At 31.3% G+C, this 26,214-nt stretch overlaps 1 protein-coding gene across 1 annotated transcript in view; it reads right to left on the reverse strand.

Annotated features, from left to right (window-relative positions):
- Window positions 1-1,184: 1,184 nt before the first annotated feature.
- The window catches only part of LOC133179118 (latent-transforming growth factor beta-binding protein 1-like), a 138,188-nt gene continuing 113,158 nt past the window's right edge, over window positions 1,185-26,214 (reverse strand). The window contains exons 2-16 of the mRNA XM_061313861.1: window positions 22,311-22,397; window positions 21,324-21,375; window positions 20,721-20,743; window positions 15,661-15,712; window positions 15,139-15,167; window positions 14,638-14,689; window positions 14,154-14,182; window positions 13,653-13,704; window positions 11,065-11,093; window positions 10,573-10,624; window positions 6,908-6,930; window positions 6,348-6,402; window positions 6,086-6,108; window positions 5,573-5,621; window positions 1,185-1,303 (exon numbers count right to left, since the gene is read on the reverse strand). Coding sequence (XP_061169845.1) covers window positions 1,296-1,303; window positions 5,573-5,621; window positions 6,086-6,108; window positions 6,348-6,402; window positions 6,908-6,930; window positions 10,573-10,624; window positions 11,065-11,093; window positions 13,653-13,704; window positions 14,154-14,182; window positions 14,638-14,689; window positions 15,139-15,167; window positions 15,661-15,712; window positions 20,721-20,743; window positions 21,324-21,375; window positions 22,311-22,388 — 606 coding nt within the window. The 5' untranslated portion in view covers window positions 22,389-22,397 and the 3' untranslated portion in view covers window positions 1,185-1,295. The remainder of the gene's footprint in view (window positions 1,304-5,572; window positions 5,622-6,085; window positions 6,109-6,347; window positions 6,403-6,907; window positions 6,931-10,572; window positions 10,625-11,064; window positions 11,094-13,652; window positions 13,705-14,153; window positions 14,183-14,637; window positions 14,690-15,138; window positions 15,168-15,660; window positions 15,713-20,720; window positions 20,744-21,323; window positions 21,376-22,310; window positions 22,398-26,214) is intronic.

The raw sequence follows: 26,214 nt of genomic DNA on the forward strand, positions 1-26,214 counted from the left end.
TGTTCTGAAATCATATACATTTTCATCCTTCCCAAATGTAGAAACCAGAGTCTTCAAATATTCAGGGTTATTGGCTCTTTTTTAATCAGTGGCTTTGATGTCTCCCAAATTCCCTTCCTTAAAATTTTTTACATGAGCATAGTCGCAAGGATCTACATAACCTACTAGGGTATGAGCGAAACTAATGGCATGAATAGCTGAATGTATTTTGTACTACTTATATATATATATATATATATATATATATATATATATATATATATATATATATATATATATATATATATATATATATATATATATATATATATATAATGAAAGAAGAAATACCATGGGTAATTACATATTACTTTGTGAATTAAGTGACATTTTGTGAGTATTTTCAATTATATTTTATTGCTGATTTTCGATCACGAGAATTGGACTACCTCAAATCATTTATTTATTATCTGTTTTGCTATACATGCATGTTGAGTTCCTTATCAATAACGTCCTCATTTAATCATTCAGCGTCAATGAAAGGATGAAAATCTTATTCATGTATAATTGATGTTGACTTGCCTGAATAATTCTATATTTTGCCCTGCTTTAAGATTACACATTTAGGTTTAATTGGAAGTTTAGTCGCCCGCGAGGCGTAATGGTTAGAACGTTTGCTCTAGAGTCGCGGAGTATGGAGTTGATCCTTACGCTGTGGGTTCGAATACCACTGCGGGACGTGGAGACCGTTCCTTCAGATGACGCCGTATAAACGGAAGTCCCGTGTCGCAGTAGGTGCTGGCGAAAAAGATCCCTCACTGCTCAATGGCCCTGAGTGTAGGTCTAAATCTGCAGCTCTCCAACGGCAAGTGGTGGCGTCTCCATATGAGTAAAAATAATTCCCGAGAGGGACGTTATACAAAAAACAAACAAACAAACAGTAATTTTTTTTTTAAGTTTGAGTGTATGACCTTTGCTACCCTTGAAAAAATAGTTCCTGATTTCTTGTTCTTCTGGAAATTTGTTTATTTGAAACTTTGGACTGAATAAAAGATGGGGATCTTTTGATAATTTGTGTATTTTGAGGTGGTTGGGTTTTTGCCATACCTTGAATCACCAAATATGCCAATGATTGCCAGAATAAGTTTTAAAGCATTTCTTTGCGTTGGAAACTTTTCATATATAAAATGAAATTAATTCATACATTCCAAACAGGCTTAGGCTGCCTCAAACATGGTTTAATTTTATAACACAAGGATTTTGTTGATTTTATCCTTTATTCTTTTTATGCCATTGAGTCTCTGCTCCTGTCACATCTAAAATCCTGAAAAAAATATACTTCAGAATTAATAATTACATTACTTATACAAAATGTATTTTTAACTAATCTGAGCTGAAGGCTCAAGTGAGCTTTTCTGATCGAAGATTGTCTGGCGTCCGTCCGTCGTTTGACGTAAATAAACGTCTCACATTTTCAACTTCTTCTCAAGAGCATTGGGCCAATTTCAACCAAACTTTATAAAGCATCCTTATATAGGTGAAGGGTATTTAAATCTCTTCAAATGAAGGAAGGATAATTAAGAAATAGAGAAAATGTTTATAGAATCTTTAAAAAGTCTTCTCCATAACCACTGGCCAGAAAAAAAAGCTTATGTGAAAGCTTTTAAATTTGTTCAAATCATGACTCCCGGGACAAGGGTAGGGCCACAATAAGCGACAAAAGAGTTATATCTCATTAAGAAAAACAAAACCATGATTAGTCATATCAATATGGAAGCATTCTCCGTTAGTTTGGAATCATATTCGTTCAAATCATGACCCCCGGGGTTAGTGTGGGGCCACAATGGGCATTCAAAGTTATACAAAAGAATATTTAGGAAATTTTTTTTGATGTTAAGTCATATCTTTATGGAAGCATCATCCAGTAGTGTATATTCAAATTTGTTCAAATCATGACACCCAGTGATAAACCTCCTCAAGAAAGCAAAGCCATGATTAGTCATTTATATGGAAACATCCGCAAGTATTGTAGATTTAAACTTGTCCAAAACCAAAGAAAAAAAGAAATAAATTGGAGAAAATCTGTAAAAATCTTTTAAAAACATGATTAGTCATAAATATGGAAGCATTCTCAGTTAGTGTAGATTTATGTTTATGTACTTAGATATTCGAATTTTTCAACACTAAACTGCTTTCTATTTTTCTCTAGTCATAGTGCTCAGGTGAGCGATGTGGCCTAAGAGCCCCTTGTGGCGGTACATATTGTCGTTCTGTACATACTGTCGTCGACGACAACATGTACCTACCTCTACTGCACATATATTGTCGTCGAGACGAGCTTTTTTTCTCTCCTGCATAAAGGACGACAAAATGTACAATCACGAATTGGCACATCTTATTGTCGGCGAAAATATGTACTGTGAACATCTGAACATTTTGTTGCCGATTTATTGAAGAATATTTACTAGATAGTGAATAGCGAGGGACAGATTTACACACATACACACACCCTATCTCACACACAAAGACAGACAAAAGGATAGACAAAGTGTATGACAGATAAATAAGAAAACAAGCTGTATTTATTTAGAATTACTGGCAATACTGGAGAAAAGGTTTTGTTCAGTAAATTGTGTCTAGGATTGGTGTACACCACTATGATATGCCAAGATACTGTAATTCTTTAAATATCTGATAAATCAGCCTATTCTTTTTTGTTGTTGTTAAATATACTTTGAGATTGAATTTTTTTTTGTTCAGTAGTAATGAATAGCAGAAAAAAGAATTTTTTGCGTTATTCTTATACATGTGTCGATATACTAGTAATTGAGGTTTGGGTCGACATTTTTTATTTCACTTGAGCTGAAAGCTCGTGAGCTTTTCTGATCATATTATGTCTGTCATCCATCTGTACATTATCAGCTTCTCTCCTCGAGAACTAATGGGCCAATTTTAACCAAACTTGCCACAAAGCATTCTTGGATAAATGGGAATCAGATTTGTTCAAATGAAGGGTCAAGCCCTCTTTCAAGGGAAGAAATTAAGAATTAGTGGAAAATAGTGACGTCTTTTAAAAATCGTCTTCTCAACAACAGCTGTGCTAAAAAAAATTAAACGTATTTGAAAGCCTCATTATAAAATGAAGATTCTATTTTATTCAGATCACAACCCTCCAGGGTAGGGTGGGGCTACAAAAGGTGATCAAACTTTTATATAGGAATATATAGGAACAGTCTTTTTTTACAACCTTCTTCTCATGAACTACTGGGCCAGAAGAGTTGATACTTCTGCGAAAGCTCCAATACATAGTGTAACTTCAAGTTTGTTTAGATCGTGACCCCAAGTTAGGATGGGCGATCAGAGTTTTACATAGGAATATATTCTTCTCAAGAAACAGGCATATAATTAGTATTGTTTATATGGAAGCATCCTCAGGCACTGTAGATTAAGGTGTTTTTTTTTCAAAATTATAACCCCCGGGGCTAGGGTAAGGCGACAATGGGCGATCAAAGTTTTACATAGAAATATATAATAAATTTCTTTAAAAACCTTCTCAAGAACGGCAAGCTTAAGGCAATGATTAGTCATATTTATATTGAAACATTGCCATGTATTGTCATGCAACATGTGGCGATAGACGACAATATTTGCAGTGGGGGTATAAACATTGTCGCCGGCGACATTATGAACAGGACGACAATATGTACCCTCACAAATAGCATAAGAGATACGGCAGTGTGATTTACACACCATTTACATTCATACAACAACAACAAAAAAAAACCAACAACAAAATCTTTAAGCAACAATATATGTGGGGCGACAATATGTGTAGTGAGGATAGGCACATAATACCACCAGCGACAATATGAACGTGTAACTTTTCAGCCGGCGACAATAAGTATCGATGGACGAAAATATGTGCAGTGAGGGTAGGTACATATTGTCGCTGACGACAATATGTACCGTCACACCCCTTGTTTTTTAAAAAATAATAGAATATCGCAATACTAACAAGGCTGTATAACGTTTCTATGGATAAAAATACACTGCACAGTTGGAAATAACAAGCATATTGTACACGTTTAGAACTTCTTTTATCCCTTTTCTGTTTTTCGTAATATAATGATAATGCCGCGGAAAAATATATACTTTGCGATTCAAGATCTGCTATAAAAACATTACTTTTGTTCCCAAATGTGTTACTTTAAAACTCAAATTGTGGTTCGAACTACTTTTATAGGACCATGATTTTAGCAACTTCAAGCTTCGCTAAAAGATGCTTGCATATATAATTGACAATTTCTAGCTCTATAGTTCTAAATAGGTGATTTTAACCTAATTGTTATGTACACCTTGTTACCAAATTCCAGGCTAAAGGGTCATAATTTAAAAAATTAATTCTACAAAATATAAGGATAATTCAATATGAACTAAACTCTTTGTAGCTTTGCATTTTTGAGAACTTTTTCCTATGCATTTGCAATGTAAAACTTCAACCTCACTTTGCGGCCTCATGGCCAGCCCAAACTTTAGGCTGATCACACCTGACTCTTTACTTCATTAGGATGACTGATTATGAATTTGAAAATTTACAGTCTAGCAGTTCTTGAGATCGAGGATGATTAGTAAACATATTCTATCTTTTTTCTCTCAATTCTTTTTTAGTCGCCCGCGTGGCGCAGTGGTTAGAGCATCTGCTCTAGAGTCACTGATTAAGGAGTTGACCCTTAAGCTTACGTCGCGGGTTCGAATCCCACTGCGGGACGTGGAGACCGGTCCTTCGGATGAGACCGTATAAACCGAGGTCCCGTGTCGCAGTAGGTGCTGGCACGAAAAAGATCCCTCACTACTCAATGGCCCTGAGTGCCGAGTATAGGTCAAAATTTGTAGCCCTCCACCGGCAAGTGGTGGCGTCTCCATATGAGAAAAATTCTCAAGAGGGACGTTAAACAACAAACAAAAAAACAATTCTTTATTATTCCCTATTGGAAAAAGTCTGACCTTTCATTGATAAAAATACATCCTTAAGACTCAAGGATGCTTCGTGGCAAAAATAATCTAAGTGATAAACTCTGGTGATGGTCGTAAATGCATAACGTTTACTCGCAATGGAAGAAAACAGCATTTATCTTATTAGGGAATTTAGTGATCTAAAACATTTTAAAATTTTCTAAACAGACATCCTTTGAATGTAATCTGAAATCTTGCAAAATGTGGAATCACTTTTGCTATAAACAAGTCACGGCGAGTGTGATCGGTCGACAACGGATCTTACTTCCCTAGACACCTAACCCCAATTCTGGGGTTTCTCAGGGGTCTGCGTCTTTGCCCTGTTCAATATTCATTTCCCATATTAGATTAATGGAATTGATCACTGCTCGTTATCTTCATCTTTTATATGAAATAATGAATTATTAGTGTTAAAAGGAAGTTATGTATAAAGTTTTGATATATTCAAGTTCATTCATAATCACGATTAAGTAGATACATGTACATTGCCTCAATGTCGTGTATAAATATCTACATATACATACATATTCACAAAAACTATATTCATATCATTCAAAAAGATTTATCAAAAACTACTTACCTTCACATCTCCCATTCACACATATTTCTCCACGAGGACAATCTCTAAGCTGTGAATAAAAAGAATATCATCAATATCTGGATTTCTACATTAATGATTACTGTGTTTTTTAACAATAACAATATAATTAATTGGGTGACGGAATGTTTTGGTTTTCTTGTAATAAAACAATAAATAAAAATTTGTTTTTGATTTTCAGCAGTTTGTCTTTCTCAATTCTCCATTCTTGGGATATTTAACTTGTGATAAATTTGAAATTTACTTTCAATACAAAGGGCTCACGGCGGGTGTGACAGGACAGCATAGGGATGCTTACTCCTCCTAGGCACGTGATCCCACCTCTTGAATTTCCAAGAGTCCGTGTTTTATGCCCTGTCCACAGATTTGTATTGCTTATAGATTTTTTTTTTTTAGATCGATCACTGTTCGTTATCTTCACCTTTTTTCATAGAAATGAAAAGATGAAAGTAAATATTTAATGAAGACTTCTTATCACTGCCTTGATTTACTTACATTCCTGCATCGCCTGTAGTCGTCTGAAATATAGAGATATAACTATTAACCTGTTGTTTATTCTCTTTTATTATTCTCATTTTCAGTTCAAATTATGTAATTTGCAATTAAAACATAGATACATACATGCATATATATATATATATATATATATATATATATATATATATATATATATATATATATATATATATATATATATATATATATATATATATATATATATAGTATTGGGAAGCTCAAGGGAGCAATGATTACCTACCCCTTCTTCTACAGTATCCATTCCTACAAACTTGTCCCTGTGGACATGGGATATACTGTAATAAGGAATGATTCAGTTAATTTATCATAAGTCGAGATTTCAATAATTACCACAAATAACACGTACCAAATTTATCTTATTTTTTCAAAACCATCTAATGTTACATAATAAGCATATATCTCTCGCTGTGATATTCTGTTTTATGGTATCAAGCGATATTTGGTGTTATCGCCGTGTTTAGTACACGTATCTGTATTGTAGATTTTTTTTATTAAAAGAGATGGTATGAGTATTACTTTTGCTGTTATCTTAATATATTTCCTTTATTCTTGATATTCATGATAAATGTGAAGATAAAGAACAGATTAAATGATATACAGCCTACAAAAACATGCATTGTTATAACTCGTTCAAAAATTTTACTCAAGTTTATTTTATATTTTAAAACACCTTTATTATGGTTATAAAGCTTTTAGAAAAATCGTGAGATCAAAATAAATGGTAAATGATATATTTTCAAATCTGGTCAAAGATGAATATATTAATGCTGTTTAACTTACCCTGTTGCATCTCCTGTTGTAATCTTCAATGAAATGAAACATGTCTTATAATGATTGCATAGTTTACATTATTATAAGAGTGTACGTCAAAAAGCAAAAGTTAATTTTACATATATTTCGCCATTTTTAGTATATTAGTAAACGAATTTTATTTAGGTTTATGTTTTATTCATCTTCTGAATTTTAACTGTTTTATGACTGAAATATGACTAATAACACTCAAATATAATGATATTCCCTTAACGATTATATAATTAACTATGGTAATTCGAAGTGCAAAGATGTTTCACGGAGTTGTTTATGAAACCAGAAATAAAAGGTAATATCGAACAAGATTTGTCTAGAAAACAACTGGTTTTACTGTATGTAGATAAAGTTGAAATTTCTGTTTTATTCTGTAAGTTGCTTAATCATTTCTAGCAAGACAATAACAGATTTTATATTTTATCAGATTTATGATATACACAGTGTATTACAAATTATCACTTTTATTTGATAATACTTCTTAGGTTTAATATGCGCCACATATGAACGATTGTATGATATAAAACAAACTACACACTGTCTCTAGCAAATGAAAAAAACTGTCAAGCAAGAACAAAGAATTTATTGAAGTTCCCAGAATTAATTTTAATTTATCAAGACGGTTGATAGTGTAAGAGAAATCCTTGTGTAAAATATAGCTTGAATTCTCAGAAAAATGCTTTATGCTTTTCTAAGTGGTCTTATTTCGACCTGGACTGGTTTTTTATATACATTCATTCATTAATTTAGCTTTTTATAAATTATTATTTATCTATTTTTTAAAAGTATTTTGGTCGGGATCGGATTTTTTTTATGCACGACTTTCCGAACATAAAGAGAATGGATGAAGTAATGCTTTATTTCTTCATGTTCTTTGAAAATTTTAAAGATTCTCTTAATAAAATAAACCTGCTTAAAACTTCATGAGAATTATGTAAAAACAAAGCATCATCTCTCCTCCCCCTTTCTCTCGAAAAAGGTCTATTCAGATCAATTTTGTGGAATTTTGGATTGGGCACTCTTTCAAGAAATTTTGACAGCTTAAAAGAAAATAAGATATACACATATGCACATATAAAACGTTATATACATGTACATGTATTTGTTGTCTAGTTTTGTGTTGTCTTCCTTTAATATAATTGTATCAAGTCATTTATATGATTCATTCATCTTCAACTTGCACATGTATCATAAACAAATACTAGAAGTGTAGGTATGACGAAAAATCTATCATACACTATCAAATTGGATACTTTAAGAGCAGAATATTCCTGTTGGGTTCTTTGTACATAACAAATACATCAGAATATTGCTTTATTTGTTACATAGTCATACTTAGCGATACTTTTTTTTCCCAGAGTCGCAAGTATAAATAAATATGTTTGAAGGAGAGGCACATTTTTCTTAAAATCTTTTTTGATGGTCAGGCTTACATAAAAACTATCAACATTTAAAAAACATTTCTTCGATTGCGTCCTACGTCGAGTCATTATTTCCCTTTCACCTCGAAATAAAAGTCACCAAAGAGTCTGACACATCAATATCATATCTGGATATTTTGCAAAAGAAATATATTGGTAGCAAATTAACATCTAAACTGAGAAATGAGAAACGTGATGTCTTTAACTTTTCCATAATAATTTCCTTAATTTTTGTAGCAATACACATTTTCACCAGAATATGGAGATTATATTTCCCAGCTGATTAGATACGCAAGAGCACGCTCTACGAACAGTTTCTAAAACAAGGCAAGTTATTAACAAATAAGTTGATGATACAATGATATCAAAATTATCGTTTAAAGTCAGTACTAGTATTTCGCAAATTCTATGGTTGATACGATGACCTATTTAGCAAATACAATCTATTGTTAAGTCAAATTGTGACTGGCGTTTTTTATACAAATTCTTAAGCCAATATTTTTACACTGCATTTTCTACGGATTTTTCTGTTTACCAAAACTTAAAAAGGAGTACACGTTGGGTTTCAAAGGTTTGTGTTGGCTTTGCTCACAAGTTATATTGTTTAAATGGACTTCTGAGCATAATGATTGTTTGTTATCTTCACATTTTTTTACCATATAGAAATGATTGGTAATGTTTATTTTGAAAATGTGTGAATTTAGAGTGGGGTCAATATTTTCTGTTCATTTCACAATCAAGAGGAATAGAATAAGACTGATTTGTCTTTACTATCATTCGTCTTATAAAGATGTATGTAAACGACCAGTGTGAATCCTTTGATGAGTGTGACTTTTGTTTGAAACGTGGTTACACTGAAATATGCCAGAAAAGGTGTTTCAGTTCTTTTAAGGAGAATCTAATATAAAGAAAAAATGGGTATAAGGGCAAGGACTATAGTGAAAAAGGTCAATCGGCAATCGACGTGAAACCTGAGAATGACCTGTAAGTAATCAATTTAAGGATACATAGCAAAAATTAGCTTATTATCTACAGACTGGGCATAAATAGAACTGGGTAACAGGAATCAAAATATTTCAAAGTCTAAGGGTAACTAAAAATGGGTCGATTAACCTGAAACTCAAACTTGAGTCCGTTGAAAAAAATACATTAAAATGACAAGTTTCTTTCTAGAATTGAATTTAGTTATTTACCTAGACATAAATTAAAATAACTTTTTGGGATGAATATAATAAACAGGCGTAATGATAGGAGTACCTTTACACCCACAAAACCCATGTCATGACCAGTAAATTGAAATCCTTAATTATAAAGCAAGTATAATGTATATGAAATGTTTTCAATGAACAACTCAAACTTATTTTATTTTAATCTATATTGAATTGATTTTCCCTCTTTTTCCTCCATTAAATTTCTCTGGTGTTTTTTCTTTCTTTTTCTTTTTTTTATTGAAAATAAATATACACTTACGTTCATAAGGAGCTGTTTGATTTGAAAAAAAAAAAAACTATCGCGATCTCTAATAAAGTTTTAGGTAAAAGTGAATCACATTTCTAAAACTATCAAAATGAAACCATACATGTTCAACTTAATTAAATTGATTAATTATTGAAATTAAGCCACATTATTAATATCAACAAAATTATTTGTATGCGATTCACTTGAATTATCTATTCCATGTTTTGCAATGGGAAACCTCAAATATGACCTCAAAAATTGCCAGTGTCCATATTTTGCAAAGGGAAACTCCGAATATCTGTACGACTAATGTCAAATAGGAGGTGCTTAACGACAATATGTAATAAAGATTTTCGCGAAAGTTTCAATTAATTGCATTTAGTGGTATACAAGTGGTATAAAAGGAGATAAGGATAAGGACGGCTACCCATAAATGTAACTATATCACTATGACATCACTATATACCCCAACTTTTTAAGTGGAAGTACGATAACATCGCATTATATAAAATATTTAGCAACTGTCAATTTTCTTGATCAATTTTAATTTCATATTGTAAAAATTCTTCGAAGAGTTTCCAAGATAAATTCGACACATCCTGTTTTTTTTCTTCTTCAATTTAAATACATTAACCTGCACAACTGACATTGAAACCAAATGGTAAGTAAATTTTACGATCTGCAAGTCACCCAGTATATGAATAATTTAAATTAAAATGTGGCGTGACTTAATTTATAATCAGATTAATATAATTCACTTACCCTCTATACAGTATCCATTCCTACAGACTTGTCCAGGTGGACATGGTCGATACTGTAGCGTAAAAAGATGGATATTTTAAAACAAATATTGCATATATTTTGTCAAAAAATATACTTCGACTGATTTCCAAAATATTCATTAAGGTCTATTTGGTCTTCGTTAATCTTTGCTGAACTGAGTTTTAAACAACCTTCATTCATTCCTTCATACATTTTTCAAAAGGGTTTTTAGTCCACAAAACCTTTTGATACCATTCAGTACAAATGTATTTTACTCAGTGTTTTTAAAAAATAATTTAAAAGCTTTTGATGAAGTTGAAAAAAACTCTTTTTAGCAAAATATTCCAGCATATAATATTTAAAAAAAACACCTGTAAGTTTGGGGGGTTTTTTTCATTAAAATATTTCGGCACACATCACAGCAAAATGACACACAATGTGAGAAATAGCTAAAATTGTAAGGATTTCATGTAAGTTAAATCTGTTACTCACCACTTGATCACAGTATCTTGATCCGGAACCTGTTTATGGTAATTAAACAAAAATTTACTTTCTGCACCAGTAACATTATTTAGAATCATAAAGTTGGATTTTTATTGCACACAATATTGCTACAAATAATATGAAGATCCAAACTGACTTTCCCTTCAATACTTTAAGTAGAACAGAGCAAGTAATATTAAGAAGATTATAATAAATTGTTTGCTGTATAATGTCATCCAAAGAAACACCAAAGCAAAATGAAATCTTGATCTTTGTTCACGTTTCTGTGAATACGAAATACAAGAGGCCCAAGGATGAGTTTAATACAAAACTGTAAAGGATGCGTATTGTTTTGAACATATTTTATTGACAATATGTCAAAGGGCTTGGACACAAGTTCTAAAAACCTAGATAGTCCTCTCCCAAGGATGCGTAAGAGTATACATAAAACAAAATAAACTTAAAAATGAAGCTATGTTGCCCATAAGCAAGACAAATAAGATTATCAGAGATCAACAAAATATTAGTCTGGTAGTCAGTAATAAATCTTAAAGTAGACCTATTTACTTGTCTGTATTTACTCCCATTCATCCCTATTACCACGCAGGCTAAATAAATCAATAGTACTTGAGCATTATTGTAAACCCGTCATATTCCCTCTCACATTGGCCTCTCTTGGTCTTAAACTTTGAAGAATATTTTACAAGTCTACCTGATCATTAAAAACTATGAAAGTACCTTGGTATTATAAACATTCTTGTATAATTCTCTTATTCATTTGACATTTCATTTACATTATTTACAGTGATTAATTACGATAGGTAAATAGAAATAGAATACAAATTAATAGCGCCCTGTCGAGCGTCAGAAAACTTGACCAAGTGTGCAGAATTTCAAAAATCTGGATAGTTCCCTTACTTCTTACAACTTTGCACTTCTTTTGCCTCCTAAATGACTTGGAGCAGAGGGGGAGATTTAAAAAAAAATAATGCCTTTTCACTATAGATTCAACACAGCCTCACACTCACACTAGAACCCCTGACACAAGGGCCATGAAATTCACAATTCAAGAAGAGGCATCCTTGCTCATAATAACAATGCGCTCAGATTATATGCTTAATATCTATGAGCAAAGAGTCGCCCAAGAGGCGCAGTTGTTAGAGCGTCTGCTCTAGAGTCGTGAAGTAAGGAGTTGATCCTTACATCGCGGGTTCGATTCCCACTGTGGGACGTGGAGACCGGTCCTTCGGATGAGACCGTATAACCCGAGGTCCCGTGTCGCAGTAGGTGCTGGCACAAAAAAGATCCTCACTGCTCAATGGCCGTAAGTGCCGAGTATAGGTCAAAATTTGCAGCTCTCCACCAGCAAGTGGTGGCGTCTCCATTTGAGTGAAAAATTCCGAGAGGGACGTTAAACAACATACAAACAAATAAATCTATGATCGAAGAAGATTTTCAAAGAATTCATGCATTTTCACTGTATACTCCTGCCCTACCACCAGTGCCCCTGACTTAGGGGCCAAGAAATTCAAGAACCCTTACTCATAACAACAATGCACTTAGTTTATATGCTAAATATCTAGGAACAAAGAAGAAAATTTTCAAAGAATTGATGCAATTTCACTATATAGTCCCGCCCTAATACCAGTGCCCCTGACCCAGGGGCCAAGAAATTCAGTATGTTAAAAGAGGAACCTTGCTCATTATAACCACGCACTTGGATTGCTTTCTTAAAACTCAGTGGCAGAGAAGATTTGAAAAGAATTACATTATCAATATGAAAAAGGTGATCGATCTATATATAATGAATATAAAATGAATAGAGCCCTGTTAAAGTGACCTTTAACTCGACATTTAGATATATCGTATTATCAATTAACAATTGTTACTTCCAAACATATGTCGACTCCATATATCCCAGTGAACTTGAAATAAAAGATACCAAATAGTCTGACTTATCTGTTTTATATTTGGATATTTTACTACAAAAAGACGTTAATGGTAACTTAACAAAAAAAAAGTGATGACTTTAATTTTTCTTTCGTCAACTTCCCTTAATTATATAGGAATATTCCCTTATCACCTGCATATGGAGTTAATGTCTCCCCACTTGATTCGATATGCAAGGAATGCTCTACGTATGAACAATTTCTAATGCGAGGCTAGCTATTGACAAACAAGTTGATGAAACAAGGATGTCAACAGTCTCGTTTAAAGTCAACATTTCGCAAGTTTTATGGTCGATTCAATGACTTTTTCAGCAAATACAATCTATCATTAAGTCGAATGCTGACTGACGTTTTTTATGCAAATGGTTAGGCCATTACTTACACACTCAATTGTCTACGGATTTTCAGTTTGCCTGATCATGACAATGAGCACAGGGCATATGTGACAGGTCGACAGGGGATGCTTACTCCCCCATGACACTTGATTGCACCTCTGATACTTTTAAAGTGAAATACGGAGAGGTCAGTGTTATTGTTAATCTGCTTATAGTTTGCATTGTTTGAATGGATTTTTGATCTTATTACTATTCGTTATCTCCATATTTCATGGTAAATCAATATTAAAAAAATGGTTAATTAATTACTTACCACGAGTACAGTATCCATTCCTACAGACTTGTCCCTTTGGACATGGTATATACTGTATCAACGAAAGATGGATATTTTTAAAAGAAAAAAGGCATAAATTTTAACAAACATATAAATCAACCTAATCCACAATATCTTCCGTTGTTTGTTTTGCCTTCTTTTATCTTTACTGAATTGATTTTAATCATATCAGAATTTTACATCATCCATTACTCTTATCGTTAAAAAGAAAGATTTAAATCATCGATATTAACTAAATTTATTTTCTTTTACGACATGTTATATTTTCTCTTAATCAAAGTATTTCTTAAAAGAAATGAAAAGTGTTTGATGAAGTTAAATAAAACTCTGTTCATTACGATAATTCAGCATTTAACATTGAAAAATATTACCTACAATTCTAATTTTCATTAAGATATTCTAGCAAATATCATTGGAAAATAAGACAAACAATGTGACAGATATTTCTGAGAATTTCATGTAGGTTATGATGTTACTCACCGGTGGATTACAGTATCCTGAACCGGAATCTGTTTTATAGTAAGAATTTGTTAAACAAAAAATGCACCATCAACATAATTTAGAATCATAAAGTTACATTTTTATTGACATGCTCTTGATATAATTTTATAGTGGTTTAGTAGAACAGTCAATTTCTGTTTAAAAGGTTAAAATGCGATGTTTACTCTATGAACTCATGCAAATGGTGAGGCCATAATTTACACACTGAATTGTCTACGGATTTTCCGTTTGCATGATCATGACAATGAGCACAGGGCAGATGTGACCGGTCGACAGGGGATGCTTACTCCCCCATGACACTTGATTGCACCTCTGATACTTTTAGAGTGAATTACGGAGAGGTCAGTGTTTGTTCTGCTCATAGTTTGCGTTGTTTGAATGGATTTTTGATCTTATTACTATTCACTATCTCCATATTTCATGGTAAATCAATATAAAAAAAAATGGTTAATTAATTACTTACCACGAGTACAGTATCCATTCCTACAGACTTGTCCCTTTGGACATGGTATATACTGTATCAACGAAAGATGGATATTTTTAAAAGAAAAAAGGCATAAATTTTAACAAACATATAAATCAACCTAATCCACAATATCTTCCGTTGTTTGTTTTGCCTTCTTTTATCTTTACTGAATTGATTTTAATCATATCAGAATTTTACATCAACCATTACTCTTATCGTTAAAAAGAAAGCTTTTCATCATCGATATTAACTAAATTCATTTTCTTTTACTACGTGTTATATTTTCTTTTAATCAAAGTATTTCTTGACAGAAATGAAAAGTGTTTGATGAAGTTAAATAAAACTCTGTTCATTACGATAATTCAGCATTTAACATTGAAAAATATTACCTACAATTCTAATTTTCATTAAGATATTCTAGCAAATATCATTGGAAAATAAGACAAACAATGTGACAGATATTTCTGAGAATTTCATGTAGGTTACGATGTTACTCACCGGTGGATTACAGTATCCTGAACCGGAATCTGTTTTATAGTAAGAATTTGTTAAACAAAAAATGCACCATCAACATAATTTAGAATCATAAAGTTACATTTTTATTGACATGCTCTTGATATAATTTTATAGTGGTTTAATAGAACAGCCAATTTCTGTTTAAAGGGTTAAAATGCGATGTTTACTGTATGAACTCATGCATAGAAAAATTAAAGCATAATAGTAGCTAAAAATCTTTGTACAAGATTTAATGCAAAATGAATTTCACTTCCAATTAAAATGTTTCAAATTTTCATTATAAAATAGGTATGATAACGTGATCTTAGGAGACATTTCCTTTAAAACAAAAATGAATCCTAAATATGGCTTTTATTAAAAATTATTGGACACAACACGCCACAAAATGGTACCGATTTAAATTACTTTATATAAAAATATATATAAGTGCAGATAATAGAGATAATAGTAAAGCAACACGATCAAATTAATAAAAAAAAAAAGTCATTTAAATCCTGTACTTACCTCTAACACAGCGTCCCCTTCTACACACATAACCGATTGGACAAGTTACATACTATATAACGATATAAAAATATTATTTCAAAACATCATCTCCAATGGTTTGTGGTTGGATATGAATTATTATCCAACGAGTTGTGTGTTTTTATTCCCGAGACTTGGCGATGGGATAAAAACACACAATGAGCTTGATAAAAAATCATATCTTACAACTTGGAATAAACTATGGGAAATTCTTTTTGTCTCTTGTTTTGAACAAAGCCATTTCATGTTTTACACTGTTTTATGTATGTATATCCACAATATTTGACTTGACCAATTTCACACAAAATTAAACCATTGTGACGCCACAACTGTGTTTATGAAAACATTATTCTATGAGTTTTATCCACTGTTTGTGTTAAAAATTACAAAGCAATGTAATACACAGGATGAAAGCCAGGTTTCCCAAACTTGGAAACTCGATGGAAACATATGGGAATCGTGACATCAGTAGTTTTCATATAGTTTCCATTTTATGGAAACCCCATAGTGGTTTCCACGTAGATTTCCGATATGGAAACAATCAACTTGTGGTTTCCCGGAAGTTTCCCAATATGGGAATCCGTGGAAACATGCAGTAGTGGTTTCCACGTAGATTCCCGATATGGAAGCAATCAACCTGTAGTTTCCCGCATGTTTCCCAGATATGGAAAACACTTATGCTGTGGTTTACACCTATTTCCCGGTAATAGACATTTTGGAAACGTGCTTCAAAAGAATAATAAAAAACTGTTAGTGTAATTCTGTGTAATAAAATTGAACATTCTGTGACCGTAAACCCAAATTAAATAATTTTTAACATTTTAGTCTCGGTAAAACTCATAAAGACACGTGAATTGGAATTAATAAAGAAGATTTAATGCAACTTTTAATTTTAGAAAACTTGGTGTAAACTGGTCAGATAAAATTCAATCACTGCGCTGACCCTTGTAATCGCGGGCACCTGTTCTCACCTGCCACAGGTGGAGACACGTGTCGCGAAGACACCTGCTACTGTGTATATTTTGTATATTCTATGTGATTTGAGAGGATTTTCTACCTAAGGGGAACAATGGGCTGTAGTCAAGCATGTACATACACATAGTCTCCGCAAACTCCGTTTAAATTTAGTTGATAATTGCTGGCCATTGATTTGATTCAAAAAAATAATTTAAATTATTAATAAGACCACAAAATATTGATAAAATAAGCTACTAACATTAATTTTAAGATATTCAATGAGAGAAGAAAAAAAGAATTGTATTTAATTTTCAATTTTCATTACTGATTAAAAAAGAAAATTTCCTAACCGTTTAAGAATTATATATACTTTTCTATCGGTCTAGAATAAACCTAAATTCTCGTCATGTGTTAAATCATAATTCTTTTAAAATTAAATTTGTAAGTGAATAGATAAATGAAATTAAATTTCTTAATCGGTAATTAACGATCGTCCTTGTTTGACATCAACGTAAACATCGAATACTGTAAACATAGAGAGAATTATTAAAGATATATATGGCATATCTGAGCTAAAAAATAAAAATACAAGGTTGAGTGTAAATAAATATGATATATGTTATTTACGTTCAAATTAAAATTTTCACCGATTTTGTACTTGAATAACCTCATGTTTCCTTAGTTAAATTGACTTTAAACTGTGTCTGTTATTTAAATGCAAAGTCGGTAAATAAATCGATTATTGTTTTAAATTTCTAATATCTTTGAAACTTGATAGATGTAAATTGTGTAATTTACAGGAAAGTCCTATTTTTATATAAAATAAAAAAACAAATAGAAAGATCTTTTTAATTTTAGTTAGTCTGAACTTACAAAAAATACGCCATATATGACTTTAATTATCAACTTTGTTGCCTGCTTAATTCGTAAATTGCTTATGAGAAGGATGGAGATGGATCTGTTATACAACATAACAACCAGATTACTAAATAAATGTTTTTGTGTGAAATTCTTATACAGTCCTCTACAAAGACATTGATAAGATAATACAGCAAAATAATATTCATATACAAATTTAATGAGGGTTAACTAAATAACTTGTTTTTTATTTATATCTGTACACAGACCTTGATGAAGTAAATGTCTTCATTTTCCGCATGAAATTATAATAATGTTCGTCTTAAATGCATACATGCACGTATATTTAATTGAGCCATTTTGTACACAAAGATCTAGTAAATAAAGAAAAGTCTATTATATTTATATAACATGATTTTCTTTTTCTTAAGAACAGCTTCTACAGAAGAACTGTATGCTAAGGCAATTCATTGAAGAGGGAAAAAACCAATAATTTATCAATTGTTTTACACATAGATGCTTAGAGAAAAAAAAAATTTATTTAATCGTGTATTGTGTTAAACAGAAGGTGACCCTTATAAATTTAAGCCCCCTCCCCTCCTTCAAAAAATGGAGAGAAAAGTTTCTTTCGATATTTAGGTATTATATACTGATGTGGTGATTGTCAATACTACTATATGTACAAACATTTCTTTACATACGCCGTCCATTTCTTGATTTTTATACGCCGACATGTACCATTATTTATTAAAAAAAAGTTCTTAACTAGCAAGCCTTACCACAAATTACCAGAACATAGTTATATATGAAAGATACAGGGCGGTACTGGCTAAACGGCTAAAGCCACATATATACAGCCCTTCACATCAACGAGTATACACCGGGCAAAACAAATCAGATGATCAAATATTAAAAATAAGGGAATCTTCAAGTTTCCCTGTAATTTCCTTTTATGGGACACCAGATAATTCCACCAAGTTTCCATCACACGGAAACCGCTACGCTCCAATTCCAAGTAGTTTCCTGAGTCATAGAAACTTGAGAAATCATGTGGTTTCCTCTAGTTTCCGTTCATGGGAAACCTGAGGATTCCATCCAGTTTCCCAATTCCATGGAAACCACTACGCTCCGATTCCATGTAGTTTCCTAATTATGGAAACCAGTGGAATCTTCAGGATTCCCATTACGGGAAACTACATGGAGGCTCGGGAAACTTCAGGTTTCCCGAGGTGTCCGTGGTTTGGGATACCTAATGGAATCGGAGCGTAGTAGTTTCCGTGCCACGGAATCTTGACGGAATAACCTAGCATCCCCTGTGGAAACCACTGGGAAACATTATGTAAACTTGAGGTTTCCATGTGGTTTCCATATTGTTTCCCACGACGGGAAACTGCTGATTTCACCCAGTGATAATTAAACAATTCATCAACATAAAATATACAAACATTCAAAGATGTCATCAATGCTTGCTTTTTTATGTTGCATTCCCCTGTGCTCACGCGAAGGTAAGATGGTTTTAAAAATATGTCAACTCATATCATCAAAGGCCAAGGTTAATCATTAACTTGTGGCTTAAAGTGTGTCTTGTTTTTAGTCAGCATTTCGCATATTCAATTATCGATTCAATGACCTTGTCAGCAAATACAATCTATTCTTCAATATCAAAAACAATTAGGAGTATCGTCCTTCTAAGTTTTGATCATATATTTTTGAACTTTATATAGGCTGTTTCTAAATTTTGTAAGTTATATACATCTGATTGGAATTACTTAATATATACAATAATAAAATATGATAATATATAATAATAAAATATTGTAATATTGACAAAATCCAGATGAACTTTGAATTTCCATACCCATACTGTTTTCCAAAACTTAAAAAAAATCCTTACAAGTATACGTATGAAATGTTCTATCAAGTCTCTTCTTTACTCCTCATGAAAGTTTCAATGAAGCATAAACTTCAGCATTACTGTGCAACAACATATTCGAGAATGGGATAATGAAATTTGATACTAAAATTATCCGATGAACTTTTTAGGAAAATTGAGAAAAAAATTGGCCAAAGTCAATAGCAAAATCTATAACTCTGCTCTCGATTTGTATTGTCTAAATGGACTTCGAGCTTGAATACTATTCATTATCTCCATATTTCATCCAACTGAGCTCGAAATAAAGGACAACACAGAGTCTGACTTTTTCCTATCTGGATATAACTCGATAAAGACATTAATGGAAAACTTATCTTTATGATAAATGTGGTGATTTCAACTTTTCTAACGTCAACTTCACTTAATTGTGTAGTGATATGCCATCATCTCCTGCGTATGATGTTTACATCTCCCATGGGATTCGATACGCAAGATCATGTTCTAGATACAAACATTTAGTAAACTGTGGCTGGCTACTGCCAAATAAGTTTGTGTCACAAGGGTATAAAAACCTTTAAAAATCAGCATTACATAATTTCTATGGTCGATACATTGACTTTGTTTGCAAGTTCAACATGTCATTAAATGAAATATTGACAGTTTAAAAAAACACACTGGCCATTATGTTTATACTGAGTTGTATGTGGATTACTATTTTTGTCCAATCACGACAAAAAGCAGATCAACAGAGAATGTTTACTCCTCCATGACAGCTGAGTCCGCCTTTGATTTTGTTTTTCAGGGCTGTGATCGCTTTGCTCTAATTTGACTTTTGAGCATCATTACTGTTCGTTATCTTGAACTTCACATTACATTCTTTAGCAATAATGTTATCATAAACCTTCATTATATATGTTTAACCATTTTTGACTGTTTCTTTAAAAAAAAACATTTTTTTTTTTCAATTTATAGTAACATTTGCATCATAACGTTTTTAATATTACTGTCTTTAAATTAAACAATAAATCAAACATATGTCTACTTTGAAAACTTAAATCACTTCAAAATATGATTGGAATCTTAGCATCGGTATAATCATTTTCCGTTAATCATAAATCTACAAATTGTAACTCTTTACAAGATTTTGAATCGTTTTATCAAGTTATAAATATTATTTAATAGAGGTGATGTTGAACAATTCTTCATAATTATTGACTAATTGCTTAATATATTCGTAAAATAAATGCAATTTTTCCAAAGTAAGAATCTTATTTTCCCATTCAGTAACCCGATGGTGATACATTTAATAACAGTTTTAAATATTTCTAGAAGTTATTTTTACATAACTTACCTGACAACTTTGTGATCCTGAATCTATGGAAATATAAAAACAATTATCTAATTTATTCGAAAAAAGTCGCTTTCTTAACTTCTATCAACCCTTTACAAATTCCTTTTAGTTGTAAATGAAACTTAGCCAATAAAAAGTCATTTCAATTACTTTCAGTCTTAATATTTAGTGTTAAATATTGTTCAAATGTCTAAATAGATATAGTTAAAGTGATATAGTGAAGGGTGCAATTTGAATTTGAAATTTCGAGAATCCGCGATGGATAGTCTTAACTGCAAACAGATTTTACGTATAAATGTACTTTGATGAAAATAAAATCCTATTTCAAAATGGTTTCACTTGAGCGTCTGGGCGGTAACATTGTGTTTCAAATTTCCTTGATTTAAAAGGAAAATACTTGGGATGTTCAATTAACCACATTATGTTAACTAATTGAAACAAAGTTTATACAACTCTTAGAATAAGTTTGTGTTAATCTACCTCTAGTTAAGGGCTTTGTTTAAAAAAAAATACTCAATTCCAAAAATTATTCATTTTTCTCTCCCTTTCTCTCCCTCTCCCTTTTATTATCCATCGATCGATTTCTTCGTATTTCTGCCATACCTGATGTACAATATCCCCGTCGACAGCGTTCATAGTATTCACAGTCAACATCCTACAATCATTATCAAAGAATTAACAAGAAAATGTGAAACACAACAAACATAGTCCTTTTTCAGAGACCTTTGTTATCCTCGTCAATGGTGTAACTGATAAAAATGTCGAGAGAATCCTTTCAATGTAACTTTATATTGTGGTACCTTGTATATAGAATATATTGTATAGTGTATATTTTAATGTGATATTTCAATGAAATGCATGGACTCTGATCAATATGCTTTAATGTTTTGGTATGTAGTCTTAGATGATTTTATTCATTCAGGTGAATAAAAATATATAAACTCCTCAGCTGATGAAGTCAATTTAAAAATAGTATACCCTAGGGTCAAGAACATTTGTTAGAAAGAGAATACTCCGAGGGCGGCTACTTTCATTAAAACATTTTCAAGGCAAATTGTGAACTAAAAGTATCGAAAACCCTTATTTCTTTGCTGATGGTAAAAAAGTTTATAAAGCCCTTGCACTTCATGTCCTTGCAAACTCCTATGTTAACTTAAATCTTAATTTGATGCATTGTAAAATTATTATACGTTACGCATACTTATAATTTTTCTCTCTTCGTCATGCATACTTATAATTTATTTTTTTCCCCTCTGTTTGTATTTTTGAGTTTCTCATAGAGATAATTTAAGAGAACACTAGATCCAAGCGGTAATTTGATGTTAGATGTATAATACAGACACTGATATGTACCGTGATCTTGATTTAATTATCTTAAAAGTGGTTTATGAATACAATAAAGTTTCTAATTATACATTTTAATTTCTTTTATGACTTATATTTCATTAATTTAATGAATGACACACAACAATGAAAACAAAAACAGATTAAATACTCCAGAAGGTCTGCGAGAGTATTTTTGTCTTATGTTCATTTAAGTAATTACAAAAAAATATCAAAATAACAGAACGAAATATTTATTGCTCTTACCCTGTAACATTGCCTGTGATCTTCTTGAGCACTCACAAAGGATCCCAGCACTACCACGATACTCAGGTACAATAACATCTTGGTACTATTAATGGGAAAGGTTAATGATAAAGAAACTGGACCAAGCATAAATATTTTTATTTCTTTAAAAAAAGATGTTAAAGGGAGAAAATCCAAAATTGCAAATTAAACTTAGACTTAACGGAACGATTCATGAAGATGGGATTATATTTATTGAAAAGTTGATAAAGGTTTTTTTTTATTTCATCAAAGGCATATGGCTACTTAAAGCCACAGCAAAGATGGTTTCACTAAATATTGGATACTGTTTCAATAATTGTACATTTAATTTTTGTTAATCATGTTAATTGGAAATATATCCAATTTATACGCCAACAAAGATACTGTGACTACTAATATTATGAAACAGGAAACAAGCTAATATGCTAGAAAGTAAAAAGAAAATATGATACATCAATAACAAAATATTTACGATTTACACAAAAATTCAGTAACAATGAAGTTCAATTTTTATACAATAATATATACAGTAATAATAATGATTAAAACAAGATCCTTATCTTTTTGTGCTACGTAATATAAAATGCAAAATAAATGTAACAGTTTAAATTGTATTTCTAGGTAACTTTAAAAAACAATAAAACAAACTTTACCTTACTGTAGATCCTACAAACTTTACGAAATGGTAAGTTTAACTCTTTATATATAAGTGTGTGTTACTAATTTTATTACATAATAAGACAAAAAAAGAATTGTTCCAATTAATGATTTGATAAATTGTGAGTTGAACAGAACATGTTAAATAAAGTATTTAATCTTAATTTGTTGAGGTTTTGTTTGTACATGCTTTGATTGCAAAATTTCAATCGAATCATTTCCTTTTTTCGAGGACAATACAATTGAACACAAATTTATAAAGCAGCGACAACCAATGTCTTTGATTTAATTTGAAGGTAGAAAAGTACACTATTTTATGCAAAAGATACATATATATTTGCGCCCATTGTCAAAAAAAATTTGGACAGGTGGCACCTTTAAGGTGTCCACGGGTTTGACACTTAAAACAAAAGTCGTCATTTTTTTTTCATATTTTGCATGTTTTAAAATTAGTTATTTTCAAATTATGTATTCAATGTTTTGCACCTTATTTATGAGATATTGATTAATAAATATCACTCTCTATAGTGTTTTTATGAATGAAATGATTCTTCATGTTAAAAGGTCCGCTCTTTCTCTATAATCTACAAGTTCTTTTTTTTTGTAACACACTTGCCACTTAGCTAAGTCAGTTATACGAGCCTGTTATAGATATTTTATTCAGACTCAAATACTTACTGATGAAATCAGTTCTGCTTTCAAATTTTCTTTGACCTTGATTTTATATTATTTTTGCATTTTACCTCAGTTTTCGAGAATGTATTTAAAACATTTCAACAAACTTTATACAAGGATAAATTAGACGATTTAAAATTTTGTGACCTTGGTATTTCCTTTTGACCTTTTATTCTGCATTTATTGATTTCTTTAGGTTGCTCATTTCCTATAAGAAATTTCTTTCTTCAAATTTGAACTCAGATACTCTTTAAGTGCACTACAAGTTTGTCATAATTGTTGAGTTTGACCTCAATATTTCTTTTATGCATTATGCAGTCAATTGGAGTACCAATATTCAAATTCGTACATATATGAATCTCAAGCACAAAACGATTGAACGTGCCCTAAGTTACCTTGTTTCTTCTTCTGACATTGATATAATCATATTCTGAAATGCTCTAACGGATCTACGTACATGTCTTTCCTCAGATTCATCTTGTTGAAACATTTCAATCATGCTTAAGTTTTATTTATCTTGCTTTCCTCTTTTAGTCTGACATATCTTGATTGTGCACAACAGACATAGCCCACAGCACAGCCTCTATGCCCTTAAGACATATATCTTGTTATGTGTGTTTCTGTAAAAATACATCATTTGTTTAACGACTCGTGTATAATATATCTCTTCACAAATTTAATAGAGTAAATATCTTCTAAATTAAACATTAATTCTCTTTTATGTACATTTGTTTACACATACGTATACTATCTTACTTTCATTGAAACTTTTAAGGTTTTATTTAAGCACTCTTTAGAGTAAATTGTATAACGTTAATCTTTTTTCCTTCTTGATTTTAAATATCAAACATTTTGAGATGTTTCATTTCAATACAAAACCAAATCATCAAAACATCTATTGGTTTTATTTCTGCATTCATAGAAAATATGAATTTAACGTAAATACCAGGAGGAGCTTATCTTTGATTATCAATTTAGAATGTTATTTTTCACAACAATTTATGTTGGACAAATGAACTTTTTTATTCAACTTTACAGTTTTTTCTCCCAAATTTACAAATGAAAATCAATTAGGAAAAATCTTAAAGAAAAATTATTTAGAATAATCGTATATCATTTTCTTATTTTTTTCCTCATACATCTGTTAATAAGATGTTCATTTCTTTTATAATCAAGTTTTCAATTTAAGGTATGTCACTCGTCAGCCTTTTAGAAAAGTTCAGTCAGAACCTCTAACTTAAAAACTATTTATTACAATTCAATCTTTATAACATATTTAAATTAAACAATGTAAAATGTTCAACATTCAATTAAAAAACTGCTCAAAAATTCATAAAGAAACAAGATTTATAAGGGACTATTTCTTGTGGTGGAAGGATATTTAGCAGAAATTTCCGCAAATCTACACATTTATTATATTTAATATCTTGGAACTTTAGCCTCACATACTTTTACTCAGAGAATATATTCCGTTATGATATGCCTGGAATATTAAATATAAGTCTCCATTTATATTTTTATAACAAAATTTACACCTTTGCTCAACAAATTTTGCCAAGAAATGAAGATATATTAAAGAAGTCAAGCTAAAATTCAAACAATTTTTTGCCAGAAAATAGCATATTTTGACCAATATTTCAAAACATACATCACTGAGCCCAACTTTTTCTTTCATTATTTTAAACTACTCGATACTTTTGACCGATCAGCACTTAAGTCGTAAAAAGTTTGATACAAGAAAATATTCTATTGCCTATTTAAATTTTTAATACCCCAAATATGAGATTTTTTTAGTGCAAAAAGGTCACACAATAATTCATGCGCATTAATTTGCATGATTTGTTCAATGATAAATATTATTCAAACTATTTTGCGTAAATTAAGATTATGTTTATTGCCCTGGTTACATCTGATAAAATATGATAACGGTTAAAGTGATTAACCAAAGAGTTACAATTTAAGTGCAAAAAGGTCAACTTAATTGTACCGTAGCTCAGTTAGATGCACACTGACACCCCATTTTCTCTGCGATTTTGAGTCATACTATGTGAGTACTTATCCAAAATATACTTCTTAAAAAAATCCTTGATATAAGAAATTTCACGAGTGACATACCTTAACATTTCGTTCATTTCAAACAAATTCTATTAACAAGACAGTATACACATAACTAGACTAAATTGATCTTTTTAATTCACCTCAAACCCAATCCTTGTTCTATATAGGTCAATCCTCGCTACATCGTTTGACCAGGACCACCTTCACATAATTCTCCTCGCTACATCGTTTGACCAGGTCCACCTTCACATAATTCTCCTCGCTATATCTTTTGACCAGGACCACTTTTACATAATTCTCCTCGCTACATCGTTTGACCAGGTCCACCTTCACATAATTCTCCTCGCTACATCGTTTGACCAGGATCACCTTCACATAATTCTCCTCGCTATATCTTTTGACCAGGACCACTTTTACATAATTCTCTTCGCTACATCGTTTGACCAGGATCACTTACATAATTCTCCTCGCTACATCGTTTGAATAGGACCAC

This window comes from Saccostrea echinata, unplaced genomic scaffold (genome assembly GCF_033153115.1).
Source record: "Saccostrea echinata isolate AGI-Se365-2 ecotype Australia unplaced genomic scaffold, CSIRO_AGI_Sech_v1 ptg000004l, whole genome shotgun sequence".
Classification (NCBI taxonomy): Eukaryota; Metazoa; Mollusca; class Bivalvia; order Ostreida; family Ostreidae; genus Saccostrea; species Saccostrea echinata.